The sequence below is a fragment of the Leopardus geoffroyi genome, chromosome A2, assembly GCF_018350155.1.
Source record: "Leopardus geoffroyi isolate Oge1 chromosome A2, O.geoffroyi_Oge1_pat1.0, whole genome shotgun sequence".
Lineage (NCBI taxonomy): Eukaryota > Metazoa > Chordata > Mammalia > Carnivora > Felidae > Leopardus > Leopardus geoffroyi.
The window spans coordinates 127,254,242-127,272,729 of NC_059331.1; the positions used below are offsets into that span (position 1 = coordinate 127,254,242).

Sequence of the window (18,488 nt, forward strand, 5' to 3'; positions counted from 1 at the left end):
CCTCCTTCTTTAGGTCTGACTAAAGCCAATAGGTTTTTAAGGAGGGCAGAAAGCAAGAACAGGGTTAAATTTGAATTTAGTTGCTTACCCAAATGCCATTACAGTTTGAATCCTCATGTACATCCCAGTTATCTGGCCTAAGAGGAAAACATCAACATTGGTTTTCAGCATATACTTGTTGCTCTGCGAATGTTAGCTGAATGAATGAATGAATGAATGAATGAATGAGTGAATGAGTGCTCAATGAAGTGTCACTGATAGACAACAGGTTCTTCAAAGAGGAGTGACACACATTATTGTCAGTGGCACACAGAAGCCTCCACTTGGCCTTGTTGCCATGATCTTGATTTTGGATATTTTCTGGGCACCCTGGACCAAATCCAGCCTTTTAACAACGACCTATATTCATGGACTGTGTTGTTGTGGAACAGTGCTGATGGGCAGAGTGAATGAATCTGCCGTCCGCCTTATTTACATAGGCGAAGCCATTACAGTGATGCCTCTAAAATCCCACACATCTGGTAAATTGAATGCTTTGGCTCTGTAATCACAGCTAAAATGAAGATTGGCGTATCCCCACCCCCCCTTTTTTTTGGCATATCCAGTTTTTGAACATCAACCTGGGACTAAAATGTGACATGTGCTCCATTCACAGGACCTCTGTCCTCACTCCTAGGGGGGAGAGGCCGCTGTTTCTGGGCTCAGTCCTGCATGCAGAAGTCGTGCAGAAGGCCAGACACATGTCCACCATAGCCTGCTGTCTTGCTTCTCTCTCCCACTAGACGGTAAGCTCCGTGAGAGGAGGCCCTTCTGCCATTTTGTTTACTGCCCAACATGAGGCAGAGTGTTGACAATTAGCAGGTGCCCGATGAGCATTTCCCGGACAGATGATGAACGAATGCTGTTCTTTTCTCACCGAGCTTTACTTCAGTAGGGACAGGGAGGTCCCTTGTCTCTGTAAATACAAATCCCCTAGGCTGAGGATGGGATTACACCTCAGGCCTCCTTTATAGAAGGTAATTTTCCAAATCAGTGACCAGCGGAGACGTACCTCCTGCCCGGGTATGCCATCTTGTTGCTGTCATTGCAATCCCTCCCTCGCCAGTGATAGCCCCTCAGCGTCTGAAATTGAAGAGCACACACAGGAAGGGTCATTTCCACTGTTATTATCCATGAGGAAGGACAGTCAGAGCTGTCTGAGGGGTACTGACATGTGCAATTTTTAATTTGCATGCAGTCTAGGAACACTAGAGATTACTAAGAAAATGAAGATTAATATGCTAAGACATGCTGTGTGAGGTGACCAGGGCTAATACCAGGTAGTGTGTGTGTGAGTGGGTGTGGATGTGCTGTTGGGTGTGTGCTATACATGAGTGCATGGGAGTGTAAGTGTGTGAATGTGTATGTATGTGGGCATGTGTGTACTCACAGGTGCAGTTATGTGGATGCATGCTGCACACACATGTGTATATATGAACATGCATGTGTTCGTGTGTGTGTGTCCACTTCCACAAACAGCAGGAACGTCCAACTCTCTGAACTTTATTAATCACCAATCTTCTTAGCCTCCAAAGCAATTTTTTTTTATTTGGTCAAATGATGAATTGTTTTACTGGACAATTTCAAAATCTCTAGCAAAACTGGCTAATTGTGTGGATTTATTATGTGATTGACCTGCCTTGATCCTTGATTTGAAAGAATCAAGAGTCATGATAATGTCAAACAATGTTTTTGTTTCCCCCATTCCCAGGTAGCATATCTGAGAATCCCACCAACTTTGGGGAGTTACATCTGTTACTTGCTTGTTTGCTTTCACAGCGAACATCCTGATATCCAATGTGCTCGAAGTCAAACATGTACACACTCATAAACACACACACGCATGCTCTAAAAGTAGGCTTAAGAATTTCCCAAATAATTCTCAACATCTTTCAAAATAACTGAAACACCCAGCTGGGAATGGCTTCAGGAGATAAAAAACAGTTTCAGCCTAAGACCCCCTCTGATGGTTCATGTATTATTAAGATGACAAAAAAGTCCATAAAAATCATAAAATAGTGCATTATCAAATAATTAATACATTCAAATTGAATTCAGTCTTATCTTATTAAAGGAAAGATATTTGTAGAAAGCAGTACAATATTTAATGAACATCTGGTTACTCTTAACAATACTTACTGGAAAAACACTGTATTTGTCTGAATCTACATCTTTGAATGGCACAGAATTTTTTATAGCTCTAGAAAAAAGAAAACAAAACAGCTGGTGAGCTAAGAAAAAAAAGAAACCGTGTTTGTGAAAACAAACAGAGACATTTCAGATATGGCTATGTTGAGTATGTGTGATAGAAGTCCATTCTAAAAATAAAATTAAGTGCCTCCATGATATGGAAGAGTGCCCGCCAAAGTTTGCCAATCTCTGTTCTCCACCTAATTAGAACTATTTTCTCTCTGATATTAATTTGGCCCATATGGGGAAATGAAACAATTGGATCAACATTTTGGAGAACACGGGATATTGAGGTTGAGATGCCCAGAAAAGGAGACTGCATTTTTGGTCTAATGAGCTCAGCGCTACAGATTGAATTTGTGCCATTTTACACATTCTGTGATGGAAGTCTTTTCTTAAAATTCTACTCTTTTAAACCACTAACTCTAAGAATCTTGAGGCGCTTTAGCTGGCAACGTTCACTCCCATTCATGAGCCCGGAAAACCAAAGACTCTGATGTGATTGATGACCAAGCAAATTCATGCTAAAGCCACAGACGCCTCCCCCAAGTGAGGGTCTCCCCCTGCGTCTTCCCTACCAAACTTGTCCCAGCTTCTGCAGGGCAAACACTGCTTTTCCTCTCTTATGGGGTAGCAGGGTAGTGCCATCATATGGCAGGCTGAGGCTATTTTTAGAGCCTAGAATGTAGAGAGCAACATGATCCTTTACAGGATTTGTTAAATGGTCTTTTGAATCAGCAGTTGTGAGAGCCTCAAGGCAAATGGATTCAGCAAGAGCCAGCATGGAGACTAATTGGTATCACAGAGCCTGTCTTATTAACTCTGGGATGGTGGTCCCACCAGAAGTCTAGGTAGTAGGCCTCTCTAGGTACTTTTTCCCCATGTACATATTTCCCCCATGTACCTCTTGGACAGCTATCGTAGTCTTTAGTTGAGAAAAGAAGGAAACACACACACACACACACACACACACACACACACACACACACACAGGGTATAGACCCAAACAGTCATATTTTCAGTCTGGGAAAGGTGTTAGGTGAAAGGTCACAGTCTGCCACCCTTGCCATCCTGAGGATGAGAGTTTGAAGAAACAACGAGTTGCCTCTAGAATTAGAAAGCGAATTCATTAAATTAAACTTCATCTGCTTATTTTAAAGGCTCAAAGTAACTAACCAAAACCATACTTTCTAATTTTTTTAATGTTTTTATTTTATTTTTGAGAGAAAGAGACAGAGTCCGAGTAGGGGAGGGGCAGAGAGAGAGGGAGACACAGAATCCGAAGCAGGCTCCAGGCTCTGATCTGTCAGCACAGAGCCTGACACGGGGCTTGAACTCAGGGACCATGTGACTTGAGCTGAAGTCAGAAGTTTAACTGACTGAGTCACCCAGGTGCCCCTCAAAACCATACATTCTAGACACAAGGGGGTTGATTGGTCATTCAAAGTAGCAAAAACTGCAATTTATATAAACTCCACAATCTCTTATTCATAGTCTCCAATCCAAACAGCTATGAAAACAGTTTTTTTTTTAACTTTGCAGAAAATTCATTGGTGGAAAACTTGATGTGAACTGATATAAGGCAATTCATAGGCTTTACCCTACTTAGTGTGAATATTTATACATTTCACTGCTGAAATACAAATGTGTTTTCTCAGAAGGTACTGAGAGTGTTAGGTGACGTAAGGTATATGCACCATATGTCACTTTTCTTAAAATCTGGAAAATTCTGAATTTCCGATCACATCTGGCTCCAAGGTTTTAGAAAAGACATTGTTTGACGCTCACTAACATTACCTGTGCAAAACTGTATCTAAATTTGATACTTCATATATCCTTACAGGTGTCTAATTGTATGCTGGAACATTCATTCATTCATTCATTCATTCATTCATTCATTCATCCCACAGGCATTTTTGGAGTCTCTGCTGTGTACCAGACATGATACTAGATATTAGGGGAGAATATATTTCCAGAAGAGCTTAATGATGGGTAGGAGTAAACAATGCATCAATAGATAACTACAGTATGATGGAGAAAATGCTATAAAGTGTTGTGCACCAAAAGGGAAAACACTTCTAATACTATACAAGGGAGGAAGTGATCTTAAGTTGAGATTTAAAGGATGAGAAAGCATTTTCAAAGCATGTAATTAGGTGAAGAATGTTCTAGCAGAGATGTAGTAGAACATAGCAGAGTTCTAGAAGAAAAGCCATAGGAAGCCTCTTAACATAGTTCTGGGTTCTGAAATTAGACTCTCTGGGTTTGAATCCCAGGTCTGCTCTCTACTTGCTATATAACCTTAGACAGATTATTTCATCTTTTGTACCTGTGTTTTCTCATTTGGCAAATGGGGCCAGTATCCGTGTCTGCTTCCTAGAGCTGTGGTAAAGACCAAGTGAGTGGTCCATGTGAAGCGTGAAGATCCATGCCAAGGATGTGGTAAACACTCACAAAACATGAGCTCTTTTTGTTGTTTTGTGCAGTGGTAACAGTTATTCCAAGGATAGTTTCTAGGGCTGGGGAAACAGGAGTCAGGCATCTGCTCTTATGACATTTTAGTTTCTGGAGCCATCTCAAATCCAATCCATGGACCCTCTTCAGGTTTTCAGATTTCCAGGGACACAATATTCTACCCAATGGTCTTGTTGGCTGGAGCAGCTAATCACCCACTCGGGGACGAATGTAAAATATATTTCCAATAGAGCCATTGCTCATTACTGCCAGTTGTTGAGCTAGCAGGCTTGATCCAGTGAGCAACTGTAATTGCAGGTGAATATTATTCATTACATAATAGAGTAGCTATTCAAGTTCAAACTCCCTAAAAGCATTTCATGAAACTGGGGCATTACAACAAAAGCAAACTAGGGAGAAAAAAAGTTTCCACATGTAGCTGCCTCACAACTGAGTCCCAGGCAGCACTCCAGGGCTGGGAATGGGTCTGTTTCATATGCATGTGGCTGCATTACACGCATCCCTGCAAGATGAAATGAGAGCAGAGAAAACCAGGAAAGAATACACCATGGATCACCTTGGTCGTGGGGATGGGGACTGACATGGTTGGAAGGAGTAGCTCATGGGGAAGAAGGAACAACTAAAAAAGGCAAGGAAAATAATGATGAACTACAGGGAATTAACATAGGATAGGATAGTCTGTCCATGTTTACGTGAAATGATCCATAGCAGGGTTAATGCATTTGGAAATTAAATACAAAGAAGAAATTGTTAAGAGGGGACTCGCTTGACTTGCCATTGTTACAATAAAAAATAGTATGTAGGCACTGTCAATGCTGACCGAACAAAACAAAATGAAAACAACAAAAAACTTGATTGTCCCCATGGTAGGTAGTAGTCTGGTATCTTACACAATAAAATAGTGTCTTTTCTTGACTTATGCCCTACTAATTGCAAAGCACTGTGGTAAGTACAAGGATAAAAGTTTTGCTGAGAATGGTGTCCCTGATCTCCAGGAGCTGTGGGTATGTGGGAACCTGATGGGAAGCTGCAGTACCAGAGCTTGATGCAGGAGCAGGCACCGGTGAGCTCAGGGTACTAAGGGCGAGCCCAACGTCTAGTAGCAGAGCTGGAGAACTTCCCACAGTGGAGATACCTCACTGTACTTGGCAGGCATTAGACCAAACAGGATGCGGGCGGGAGAGGCACAGAACAGGAAGGCATTCCTACAGGAAGGGATTCTATCAAAGGATTATCTAGTAGAAGACACGTAGGTCTTGTCTCTACCGCCTGCTCGCTGTGCTTAGTGGGTCAGACACTCAGTGTGCTAGAACCTACTTGCTCATCTAAAAGTAGGGCTAAGAGTCAAGGGACAGACAATTGGGTGGCTCTGAGAATGGCCTTTGCAATCAGGCTGCCGATTCAAATGTCAGATTTATTTATTACTAGCTCCATCACCTTGGGAAAAAGACCTTACCTCTTTAGATAGGGGACAATAATGCCATCTGCCTTGTAAAGTTGCATTGACAAGAGTTCCTGGTGCACAGACCTTACTGTCCAGTTATCCAACTTTCAGTTATTGTTATTACTGAGCCACAGGTTGTTTTGAAGAATAAATGAGGCTGCATTTAAATGTGCTTTGTAAACCATAAAGCACTGAATAAATTGTGTTCTGGTGCAAATTATATTCAAAGCACAATGATTTTTAGAAAGAAAATGCACCCTGCTTTTGCTTTTTCATAAAAGAAAAATTTCCCTTTTAAATTGGGCCAGGAAAATCCCTGGCCACAGATGCTCTTGAATTCAATTTTTCAAAGGTGGTTCAATTGAAGAGTTGTCACTTTGGGTCCTGCTGGCCCACGTTTGACATAGAAAATGCAATGATGCCTTCAGCAAGAAGGGGACAGGTGTCTCAATTCAGCAAGAGCTAGGCATGATGAAATGACTGGGGACCTGGGGAGCTGGCTGCATCTCAGCCTTCCAGCATTTTCTTTCATGTCTTCTATTTCCCCTCCACTGCCCACATCCTGGTGCTGTGTCCACCCCTATTCATGAAAAGTCATGTTGATACTGTTTCTGGGACCCAGGCCAGCACTTTGCACAGCTGGCTTGCAGGAGCTCATGTGGGCAGATGAACCAGGAAAAGTTTTTCAACTCTTGGATCTCCAAGAAGCTTTGAATATAGGTCAGAAGATAGTTTTGTCCTCTCCTGGGGAACTTTCACAGCAGAGGGAAGATGTTTAGTGGATGTAGCTGCCATGAAACTCATGAGATGAAGGATGGAGAAATGTAGGAAAAGTGCCTCTTATTACAGGTTGAATGTTCACAAAGAGTCATGTTGAAATTCTCACCCTGGGTCCCTGTGAATGTGACCTTTGTTTGGAAATAGGGTCTTTGTAGATATTACGAGTTAAGATGACACCATTAGGCTGGACCCTGATCCAATATGACTGCTGTTCTTATAAAAGGAAAAGGTGGACAAACAGGGGAGATGGCCATGTAGGCTGGAGGCAGAGATTGAGTGTTGCACCTGCAAGCGAAGGAACACCAAGGATTGCCGGCTCCACCGGAAGCTAAGAGGCAAACTGGGGCAGCTGGAGGGTTCAGTCCATTAAGCATCTGACTTTGGCTCAGGTCATGATCTCACCGTTTCGTAAGTTTGAGCCCCATGATGGTCTCTGTGCTGACAGCTCAGCCTGCTTCAGATTCTGTGTCTTCTTCTCTCTCTGCTCCTCCCCCACTCACACTCTGTCTCTCTCTCAAGAATAAATAAACATTTAAAAAGTTACCAAAAGAAGAAGCTAAGAGGCAAGGAAGGATCTGACCCAGTCTCTCGGAAGCAATCTCAGAGGGAGCAGAGTCTCAGAGCAGTCCCGCCAGCACCTTGCTTTCAGACTTCCAGCCTTGAGAACTGAGAGAGGATACATTTCTGTTGTTCTGAGCCATCCAGTTTTGTAGGTATATTATTACAGCTACCCTAAGAAACTACTGTAGCCTCTCAGTCCAGATGTGCAGCCCAATCATCTCCAAGCCCTCGCAAGGAGAGCCAGGTAGGACCAGAGACACCTGGCTGCCGAGAGAAGCTATCTCTTTAAGACTCAGTGTCCTTCACTGTGAAATGGAATAATAACAATCTCTACTTCGTGGAATTGCGAGGACTGGATACGGAAATGTTTGCAGGCTCCATGTCCAGTACCTACAGCAACGTCCGTGTACTATGTGACCCTCTTAGCACACCGTTCCATCTTTTAAAGTTCTGGACAGTGATTCCTATGACACCCAGTACAACCTCAGACTCAGAGTAGAGCTGGGGTATGGGATTTTAAACGGAGACAGGAGGTCGTGGGAATTCGGGACAGTGTTTTTGTTGTTGTTGTTGTTTAAATGTTTAGTTTTGAGAGAGAGAGTGTAAGCGGGGGAAGAGCAGAGGGAGAGGGGACAGAAGACGTGAAGCGGGCTCTGTGCTGACAGCAGTGAGACTGACGTGGGGCTTGAACCCACAGACCGTGAAATCATGACCTGAGGCGAAGTCGGATGTTCAACCTACTGAGCTACCTAGATGCCCCAGGGACAGTGTCTTTGTATTTGCAACCCTGTTCAGACACATCTGAGTCAGAGTCTTTAGGTAATAGGTTGCACCCTGTGCTAAAATGGTCCCTTTCTAGCCTCATGAGTGCCTTGCACTAAAGATGTTGAGTCCCTTCCATGACGAGTTGCCAGCCTTGACTGTGTCTTACACAGCAAGGAGGGGCTGTCCCCACATGCAGCACGGGTGTGCACCAGGCTGCCCAGAAGTTTCATGGGTCCCAGCCCAGGGTAGAAGTCAGGCCTTAAGGTTCAAAGATAACTACTATGCAGTGTATTTCCAAAATGATTTGTTCAGAGATCATTTGTCCTTTAGTACTGTACAAGTGCAACAAACACTTTCCCCCTCAGGAAGACGCTTTTAACATCTGGCGATCATTTCAGTCACTGCAAAACAGAGACAACCAAAGATGCCATCTCATGCCAATACTTGGGGAGATAGAAATAGTATACATACAATTTAATCTTCTGACAGATCTTGGCCAAAAACGGGAGGGAACAAATATCAGCACTGCTTCTGGAATATTTCTGGAGAGAAAAAAAAGATGACAAAAAAGTTGCTTAGTTCAAGGAATGGCCCCACAACTTGTAAAGGCCCTTCTTCTCCCGCCGGCCCTATAGTCTGGATTTCTGGACCCTCTTTCCTTCAGAAACTGGGCCATTGTATTTAAGTTAATTTATTTCTTGTTTCTGTGCCCACACTCCATATTCACTCCGTCTCTGTGCCTTTGTTCTTGCTGGGGGCTCAGCCTGAAGGCTCCCCCTTCCTCACACAGCCAGCCACTCCTACCTTCACGTATCCCCCACCTCTTCCCTAGAGGATCTGGCCCCTCGTGGTCCATCCCACTTGGGCAACAACATTCCTCTCCCTCCTTGTACTCAAGGGCTTTGGGAAAGGGTTTGAAACAAAGAACATTTTCAAATAGAATAAGCCCAGCCTATTAGGAAAGAAAATAAAGACTAATGGGGAGACATGGCTTGGGGAGAAGGAAGAAGGAAGTCCCCTTTCCTTGGGGCGGGGGTGGTGGGCAGGAAGTGGGGGCAGGTGAGGTGTGCAGATGAAATTCCTCAAGCTTCCTGAGCAAGGGATTTCAGACAGCAGTTTCCAGAACTCTCTAGCTGTGGGACAAATTAAAAGCCCTGGCTTTTCACTGGGTGGTAATCTTACAGTGATTGTGGTTTCCATGATGTTTTCCTCAGATGAAAGAAAAAGACAACACGGTAGAAATGTTAGAAAGTAGCGTTTATCAGTGAAGGAGGAGAGATCGTTGATTTTGCCAGCCTACAGAGTCCTTCAGGTGGCTATGAGTTGTATCAGTGGTGTTGGTGATATATTAACCCTGGCAGAGGAGAACAAGGCAACCTCCTTTTCACATTATAAATGAAGTTTTTAAATATCTTTGTGAAGTTTGCCTAACTTTCTAGGATGAGAGAAACAATCCTGATTGGTGCCTCCATCCATATGCACGACACGGAGACAGAAGAGGCTGTCCTTGTCCTCACTGCAGTCACCGTCTAGTGGGGTGGAGGGGTGAGTATCTCAGCTCTTAGCATGCTTTGTGAGGTTTGCAGGGGTCTAGGCATTAACGTGGCTATCTAGGAACCCAGAGGAGGAGGCAGGAGATGAGCCAGAAGTCAAGTAGGAAGGTAGATGTTCTAGGCTTTGTGACCCCAAGTCTGGTCCACAGACTTGCCACAGGTGCAGTGTGTGAGCCCCACCCTGATCTACTGAATTGGAAAGCCTGGGGTGGTTCCCTGGCACCAGTGTTTGCATAGCTTGCACAAGGTCATTCTGGTGCTCGCTTAAGTTTGCGAACCACTGCTCTAGCTCCTGGCTGATGCAAATGTGATCACCAACCAGGAGCATTGACCTTGTCTGCGAACTTTGGGAAATGCATAGTCTCAGGCCCCACAGCAGAGTCCACATTTCACCATGGTCCCAGGTTACTGGAGCCATCACCGAAGCAGGAGAAGCGTGGCTGCCGGCACAGGGAGCCCCCCACGCAATGCCATGGGAGTATCATCATGCTGGGTGTGGCACCTCGGGGGGCGGCCGAATGTTTCACCCTGGCTGGCATGTAGGGAGCCACGAGGACATGGTGAACCATGGAGGAAGGAGACATTAGGACAAGTCTAGGCTGCCGCACTGTGTGTTATCCTGTGGGGAATTCCTGAAGACATTAAGCAGAGAGATCACATTTGTATTTTAGAAAGATAACTCTGGGGGTGAGAGGGTGTCCTGGAGGAGGTGAGCTGGGGCAGATGGACCTGTTGGCAGATAAACACCCTGAGGCCTGATCCTGGGGTTTCTAATCTCAACACTACTGCTATTTTGGGCTGAGCAATTCTTTGTTGTGGGGCTGTCCTGTGCCTTGTGGGATGTTTAGCAGTATATCTGGGGTCTAGCCACTAGATGCAAGCAGCCCCAAAATGTCCCCAGATGTTGCCAGATGTTCTCAGGGGAGGGGTGGGGAGGACAAAGTTGCCACTGGTTGGGAACCATGGTTGTAAAGATGAAAGGAGGGGGTGGTTGTGAAAAGGAGGGGTGTTTAGAAGCTTGAGTCCAGAGACCCGGCTGTAGACAGACTGTCAGACAAAAGCCAGCATAAAATTATACTGAAACATCGGTGGCAGTTTGGAAATATAGACACATTCAGAGTTCAAAGTCAGGTTGCATTTGAATGTTCAAGCTACATCTTTTAATATTTACTTGAATCTGAAGGCCTTGGTCTAATTAACCTAATGACAAGGTAGATTTTAACACAGATGTAACCAATTCATCAAAAAAAATTATATGGACAGTTTTATAATTATTGCACAAGAGGTAAAATAGAATAAAATGTTATAATTGCACAGCTGTTCACTGTCAGAATTCAACCTGAAGGCTGCAGCTGTCTTTGACATTCACTGGGCAGAAACTCAGTCTAGGATGTGGACAATAGATCATGGGGCTTGCCTAGGGACGTCTCCCACCCCCAACCCCACCCTGAACTCCTCCCATTGAGACAGAGGTTTTAATAACCCAGTCCTTTCAGTCCACGATATGGGAAAGACTAACCTCTTCTAATTTACTTGCAAAGAGGAATGAGACAGACACAGAGGGATATTACTTCTGCAACCCTCCCTTGTAGTGTGCCAGCCCCTTCCTTTCAATTTGAACTTCGCTAGACAGAGGCAAAATGTAGGCTGTGATTGATTCAGCAATGGTTTTAAAATATTGCATCTGGCTGCACGTAATCCCATTTAAGTGAAAGTCTCAATCTGGGCTGTCCCTGGGCACAGGGGTCATGTAGCATCTTCACTTAGCAATCTATTTAAACTGGTTTCTGCTTGTATCTTGAGCTTTCCCACACACCAGGGTGTTAAATGAGTACAGAACAATACACAGGGGTTGAATAAAGAAAAAATGTGGTGACTGGGGTAAACAGAAGGCCAAAGGGGAGAGAAAAACTATTCTTGCATACACAGCCACACTGAAGTTGAATTTCTGCATGGTGAAGTACTTTGCAGCCCTTGCCATGTATTATTTTGCTTGGGTTTAATTGCACTGGGGAGGATGATTCTATTAAGTTGGTAGGTTTTCAATCAGGGATGTCATGTACAGCTGCACAGGTCGTGCACTGCACAGTTTTAATATCTACATAGCCTGTGATGTGAATGGTGCTTCCTGAAATTTAGTACTGAGGAGGTCTGGTTGAGAGCTACTGGCATAGTGGAGAAGGTAGGAACTCAGAAGTAGCTAGATATGGATTTAAATGATGGGTTTCTCACTTACTAGCTATATGGAATGAGTGAATTACTTAACATATCTGGTCTTTACTCCTCTCATCTGTAAAATGGGGTTGATAACAAAAATATTATTGATTGTGTATGAATTTTTGTGAGAATTAAATAAATTGATTCCATAACTCAGGTACTCTAAGCCCTTAGATGCTCAGTTTTCTGCCAGCTTCACTGAGATGCAGATGCTTTCTGGAACATCCCCTTCAACAATACTTAACCTCCCCCCAGTCTAACAGACTGCACTGAAATGACATGCAACCTACTGTGTGCTGCTTTCTGCATCCTAGCTGGGTCTGCAGGTATGTAAGCCATCACAGTGGAATTAATTGCAGCCAATATCATCTGAGCAGTAATTCAGAGACACTTATTTGCATTTTCTGATTCCTTTTTCCTTGATCGCTTAAATCCAGAGGGTAAATACATTGGAAGAGGTTTTTGAGGAGTTTCGTATTGTTGTTGGGTGAAAAAAAAAAAAACAAAACTTTTTTTTTTGGCTTTTCACAAGGAATTACTGGAATCCTGCTCCATGGATTTATGCTTGCAACTCTGATGACAGAAATGAAAAATTGTAAAATCCTAATTAGCCTTTGAGCTAATGCCAAGGCAGTTTTTGCTAGTGAAGTTAACAACACTGGGAGAGTAAGTTTCTAGAGGCATGTTGAGAAGAAGGAAAGAAGAACCGTATTGTTCTCTAGTTTTGTTTAGAGTTCTGAAGGTGGTCAAGGGTTTCATGTGGTGTTTCAATTTCTTGTTCAATGGCTTAAGCAGATTAGCTAAACTGGCTGCTGTTAGCCTTTAATTACTCACTGAATTAAATAATGATTGGCAACACAGACATTGTGATTGATTAGTTGATTGTGTAGAAATGCCCGAATAGTGCCATTCACCACGTCTCAGCCTTACATCAAAACCCATCTGCCCCCCATGAGCAGGGTTGCCAGATAAAATATTGCACTGAACATACTTACACTAAAAATTATTCACTGTTTATCTGAAATTCAAATTTAACTGAGCATCCCCTATTTTTATTTGCTAGATCTGGCAAGGCGAGCCGTAAGGGCTTTTCCTCCTCCTTATTTCTGTGTTGCCAAATCAATACCACCTGAGATGTATGCATCAGGGTGAGTGGCGAGCAAGGTGACGAGGCAGAAGCCAAGGACGAGGGCGGCGCCTTCTCATCTCTGATGAATGCTTCCTTATTGCCGGGACCTTCAGCCTCGAGGGAAACCTGGTTCTTTAAAGGTTTCCTTTTCTGCTTCCTTTTCGCGTTGGGGCTGATTTGCATTCAGGGCCTAAGTCCCATACTTGACTCCATGATAAATGATTTAAACTAAACATGGTATTGATTGAGTGCCTGGTAAGTTCCAGGCGTGCCACACATCAGCTCTGTTGGTCCTCACACCTATGCTTTGAGAAAGGAACGCTGCTGCTGCCTCTATCTTGCTGACAGGAAAACCGAGGCTCAGCTCCAGGGCAAGTATTTAGGAAGTGGAGGGGCAGGAGGATACAGCCTCCTCCAAAATGGTCTACTGGAGAGTAGCACTCCTCAACTGTGAGTCCCAGAGGACTTTTGGCAAATGCAGGAGACAGTTTTGGTTGTCATGACTGGGGAAGGGCGTCATGGCTGCTGGCATCTAGTGGGTGGGGGGCAGGGATGCTGCTGTGATGTGCAGGAGGGTGCCCACAACAAAGGCGTAACTAGCCCCAATGTCCATAGTGCCCAGATTGAGAAACACTACTGCGGAAAAAGGGGGAGGGGCTCACCTTCCTACCTCAACCTCACTGCAACAATGGTGGGAGCGGGCTTGGATCGGGAGTAGCCCCTGATCTTTGGGGCACACGAGCAGGGGTGGGGGAAGACCGATGCGTCAAGGAGAACAGAGGCGCTCTCCTCAGTTGCTTACCAGAGCTGGGGACTTCTTGACAATCTGTCTCGCCTTCTCTAGTGTAAATTTCCATGGCTCCTACAAAAACAAAGTTAGACAACATTACGGCTTGTGTCTCATCTTTCCTTTCCATGTCTTTTCCAAAGTTAGGATCTTTAAAGTCTGTAAGTTTGCAGTGAAGAGATTATTCCGTACATTTGTGATAAAATAATTCACAAGAAGGCAATTTCATGCTAATAACCATCTTTATTAAGGGATTTGCTCTGTGCCAGATGCCGTGCTAAGTACTTTGCAAACACGGTCTTATTTAATTTCACAACAGCTCTGAGAGAGATGACCTTTTTATAGATGAGGAAATTGAGAAGCAGAAAAGCTAAGAAACTGGCTGATGATCGCAGCGCCAGTGTCTGGAGAGACATAGTCTGAACCTCTGCCTGCTGAGCTACTGATGTCTCTAAGTAACCGATCCTTGGGTCCGGAAGCGCCACGGCAGGAGGTGGCCAACGGTGAACCTGCGTGGTGCAAGGTAACACCCCCGTCTCTCATTCACCTCCTCTTCCAGTTCAACATCCCCGTTTTTTCACCATTTCTAGAGCATCCAAGTGCATCTTCTTAGTTTACATTGCAAGTATAAAGAGTTTGCTGTGACCAGTAACAATTGTTATAGAATTCCATTTTTGTAGACTTGTGGGCAGTTTGGGGGATAAGTAGCCCTGGGGGTGAGGGGTGGGGGGGGGTCTTTGCTCCCAGCACTGCTTCCCAGAGCTTTCATGCTCCCAACACGTCCTGACCCTGCCACAGTCTTCCTCGTGCTGCTTTCTGTGAGACCTGAGCATGGGTGATGGTTTGCACATCTGGGTTCAAACCCCGGCTCTGCTGTTTATTAGTTGAGCAAGTTATACTCTGAGCCCTTTGGTATCCACAGAGGTCCTTCACATGTAAGAAAGCCCTCTTGTTATCATCTGCAACATGGGAATTGATATCCACCTACCTCATAAGGGTGCTGTGAGGATGATGGGACATCATTCATGTAAAGCCCTAGGCCAGAGCCTTCCCCAGTACTCCCCAGCTCAATAATTGATAAGTTGGTTAGGAAACTTTGGTCTTTCAGCCCTAGATTTCCCCTTATCCTAATCGATAAGGAAGCTGGATTAGGGAGGAGTGTCATGGTTCTTACTGCAGGAAACTGAGGACATTGTCCCTGCATTTAAGCAGAAAGAATAGGTACCAGGAGCACCTGGGTGGCTCAGTCAGTTGAGCATCTGACACTTGGTTTCATCTCAGGTCACGATCTCACAGTTTGTGAGTTCAAGCCCCACGATGGGCTCTGTGCTGACAGCACAAAGCCTAATTGGATTCTCTCCCCGCCCCCCACTCTCTCTCTGCCCCTACCCCCTCTCAAAATAAATAAATAGCCATTTAAAAAGAAAAAGAAAAAACAGGTACTGGAATGGGACCTTGGAGGTGGCTACCAGCAGGAGAGGCCTCTTGGGAGATGTGACCATTGTTGCTAATGCATGTTCAGGACTTGTGTCCCTGCTTGACTCTGTTGTGGATTCTTCCCTCCTGGGAGACACCTTCTTCCATTACAGAGCTCCGTAGTACTCTGAAGACCTCAGCCATGCTGGGTGAACGTGGGCAGAGGAATGAATGCTCAGTGTGAACTTGGGTTGGAATGGATTTTCCAGCAGTTGCTTCAGGAAGGAAGGTAGCAAAGCCAGCCACAGCACAGCCTCTCCGTGCTGGCTCTGAAACCCTCTCCCTGGCTTCTGCCCCAAATCACACTCCTCCAGCTCAAGTTCAAAGGATGGCAAACCATGGCTCTTGTGTCAGAGGCAGCAGGACCGCTGACATCTAAGAGCGCATGTTAGCTACTTGAGAAAGGAGGCTGCTCTCCAGGTCAGTCTGGTCACCAGGACGCTCTCGTACAATGTATGTTTCTTAAAACATTGAAACGCTAACGTGTCGGTTGGTGAACAATTGTGCCCCTGAGCCCTTGAGTGTCCCCACCACAGGTCTGGTCGTTCAGCCTCTCCCTAGGACTCCCTAGACTTCCTTAGGATCAGTTCACAAAGGGTCAAAGTTGTGGTACAGCCTTATTGGCACCTGCAGACTGGGCTCCATCACCACACCCAGCGTCCACTCTGATTGGCTGACAACAGGGACAAAACAGACCATTGAAATCCTCACTTTAAAAACATAGATGCATGAATGCAATTTTGGCTTTTTCTGGAAATTCTGACAAATCCTGGAAACTCTCTGGAAAGTCAGCATCTCGGGCAGAGATCTAAGCATCTCGGACACTAGATCTAAGTGCAAGTTTCTGTTGTGGTGCCCTTTCTTGGCTGCTCTCGTTAGCCTAAAAGTCATTCTCTGCGATACTGAAACATGCTGTTGGTGCCCCTCTGCCTTAATTACATGCCCTCTGCTTCTCTGCCTTGGAAATACCTCTTTTGTTCTAAAGCCCAGCTCAAGCCTAATACAGTCCTTACTACATGCTAGGTGCTCAACACATATAGAAATAAAAAGTGAAAGAAAACAGTTATGATATTATGTTAACCCAGGAAAACAGGCTACTAGATTTTACATGCACAGAAGAAAAGTCTTGCAAAGAAATTTGCCATCATACTTGTGAGTGACAACTTTTTCCTTTTGGTTCTTTCTTGTGTTTTCTAAATTTTCAATAATGAGCACAAATTCAGCAATAAATGCTTTGTAAAGAAGAACTCAATATATGTTGCCCTGTTTCTTACTGAAACAAAACAAAAACATGCTTCCAGCATAGAGATGCAGTGAGGACCCTGGAGATCTGGTGCTGAAGAGACATTCATGCTCTCCCAGAGTTGCCAGTCTGGTGAGGAGACAGACCAGGAATGAGCATTGCAAGTGCAAGGGGCCAGAGAGATGGCCTTGGCAGAATCTTCATAGGACAAGCCGCTTGGATCCCCTTCAGAGACATAATCTGAGTTTCATCCAGCTCAGTTCTCTGAGGGGATCAATGTGTAGTGAGGGACAAAGACAAGCAATCCAAACAAACAAACAAAAAGCCAAGTGGCAAGTGCTTCACCAAATGCCTTCTGACCCCCTAGTGCTGTGAGTGACGATGCTTCTGGTGTTGCCCCTGGGAGCCCGGGGGCAGGTTCATCTAGACTGGCTCAACCAGAGCACCACTTTCTTCCACAGTTCAAGTGCATAAATGCCAACATAGAAAAGAGACTCTAGATACCAGGCCTGATCTTTTTCCCCCAGAAGAAAATGGATGTAAGGATTCAAAGACATTTGGAAAAGCTCATTTTTTGCTTGTCATTATGATAGGCAAATGGGCAAATTGTTAGCAATGTGCAAATGAAGATAATTGCTATCTCTTCCCGGTAACCTTTCACTGTTGGCAATGTACTGCTTAAGGAATCGTTTCTAAAGTATGAGGACCACTCTTCTGTCCTCTGAAAAATTAAAACTCCAGAATGCAGATGCAACTGTAATTGGGGGTTGGAGAGAGAACTTGGGAATAGATGGTGAGCTGGTTATAAAACTTTGCTGGTTGGAAGCCATATTGGTGTTTATGACTCAGCTAGAGCAATCTTCTGAGGCATGGGCAGATTCTCCATCAACAATGAGGGGCTTGGTTCCGGAGTGCTCATTTGATCCTGAAATTTTTATGGTTAACTCTTTCCAGTTTCTCATTACTTTCTCCCTCTGGTTATAGTGTCCCCCTTATTCCCACTTCAAATTCCCTTTAGGGTCTATTTAACATCCTCATGAGTGGGTTACCGAGGAGGCCCTCACATTGGCTTACAAGATATAAGCCCTCAGCATGGAAGCTTAGAATCTGAAGAACCATGGATACGTATATTGGATTTCTTTACTCAAGAACTTGGAAAATTCCAAGGACAATATGGCATGGTGTCGTAGTAGGCTACAAGAACAGAGAGGCTGACCATCTGCAACATCATCAGAGCACATAGGAACACAAATCTATGGTAGTTCACAGAACACTTTCATCTAGAATGATTGAAGTGTTCCTCCAAACCAGAGCCAGCCCAAAGTCTTCAGACTAGAGGAGAGGCTTGGTAACTACTGATCTTCAGTGGAAGATATTTAAATATCTAGTAGGTCATGGTCTCCGTTGTTATTTTCTATTTAATGCATTTGGATTCTAGAGTGTTTGTGGGTGTGAATGCTAGCTTTGCCATTTACTAGTTGTGGGACTTTGGGCAAGGTACTTAAGCACTACAAGCCTCACTTTCCTCATCTGCAAAATGGGGATAACAGCATTTGTGTGTGTGACTATTGAACAAAATAGTACTTGGAATAGTGCTTTGCATATAGTAAGCATGGCATTAGTGTTAACAATTGACATATTTATTTTGGGTTGTTATGCCACCAACACATAGCTGGAAAAATTACAGTAATTACAACATCAGCCTCCAAAAACGTATGCTATTGTTTCCATGATCTTGAAAGCCACCCTGAGAGGAAAGCATTATTTTTCCCTTTTACAGATGAGAAAACAGAGAAGAGAGGTTACATATTGTAACCATGGTCGTTCTG

General features: G+C 44.3%; 1 protein-coding gene across 3 annotated transcripts in view; it reads right to left on the reverse strand.

The window, feature by feature from the left end:
* The window catches only part of AOAH (acyloxyacyl hydrolase), a 168,599-nt gene that overhangs the window by 95,351 nt on the left and 54,760 nt on the right, over window positions 1-18,488 (reverse strand). For all 3 annotated transcript variants that reach the window (XM_045495320.1, XM_045495321.1, XM_045495319.1), the window contains exons 6-10: window positions 13,956-14,015; window positions 8,726-8,796; window positions 2,179-2,239; window positions 1,052-1,122; window positions 89-137 (exon numbers count right to left, since the gene is read on the reverse strand). In XM_045495320.1, coding sequence (XP_045351276.1) covers window positions 89-137; window positions 1,052-1,122; window positions 2,179-2,239; window positions 8,726-8,796; window positions 13,956-14,015 — 312 coding nt within the window. The remainder of the gene's footprint in view (window positions 1-88; window positions 138-1,051; window positions 1,123-2,178; window positions 2,240-8,725; window positions 8,797-13,955; window positions 14,016-18,488) is intronic.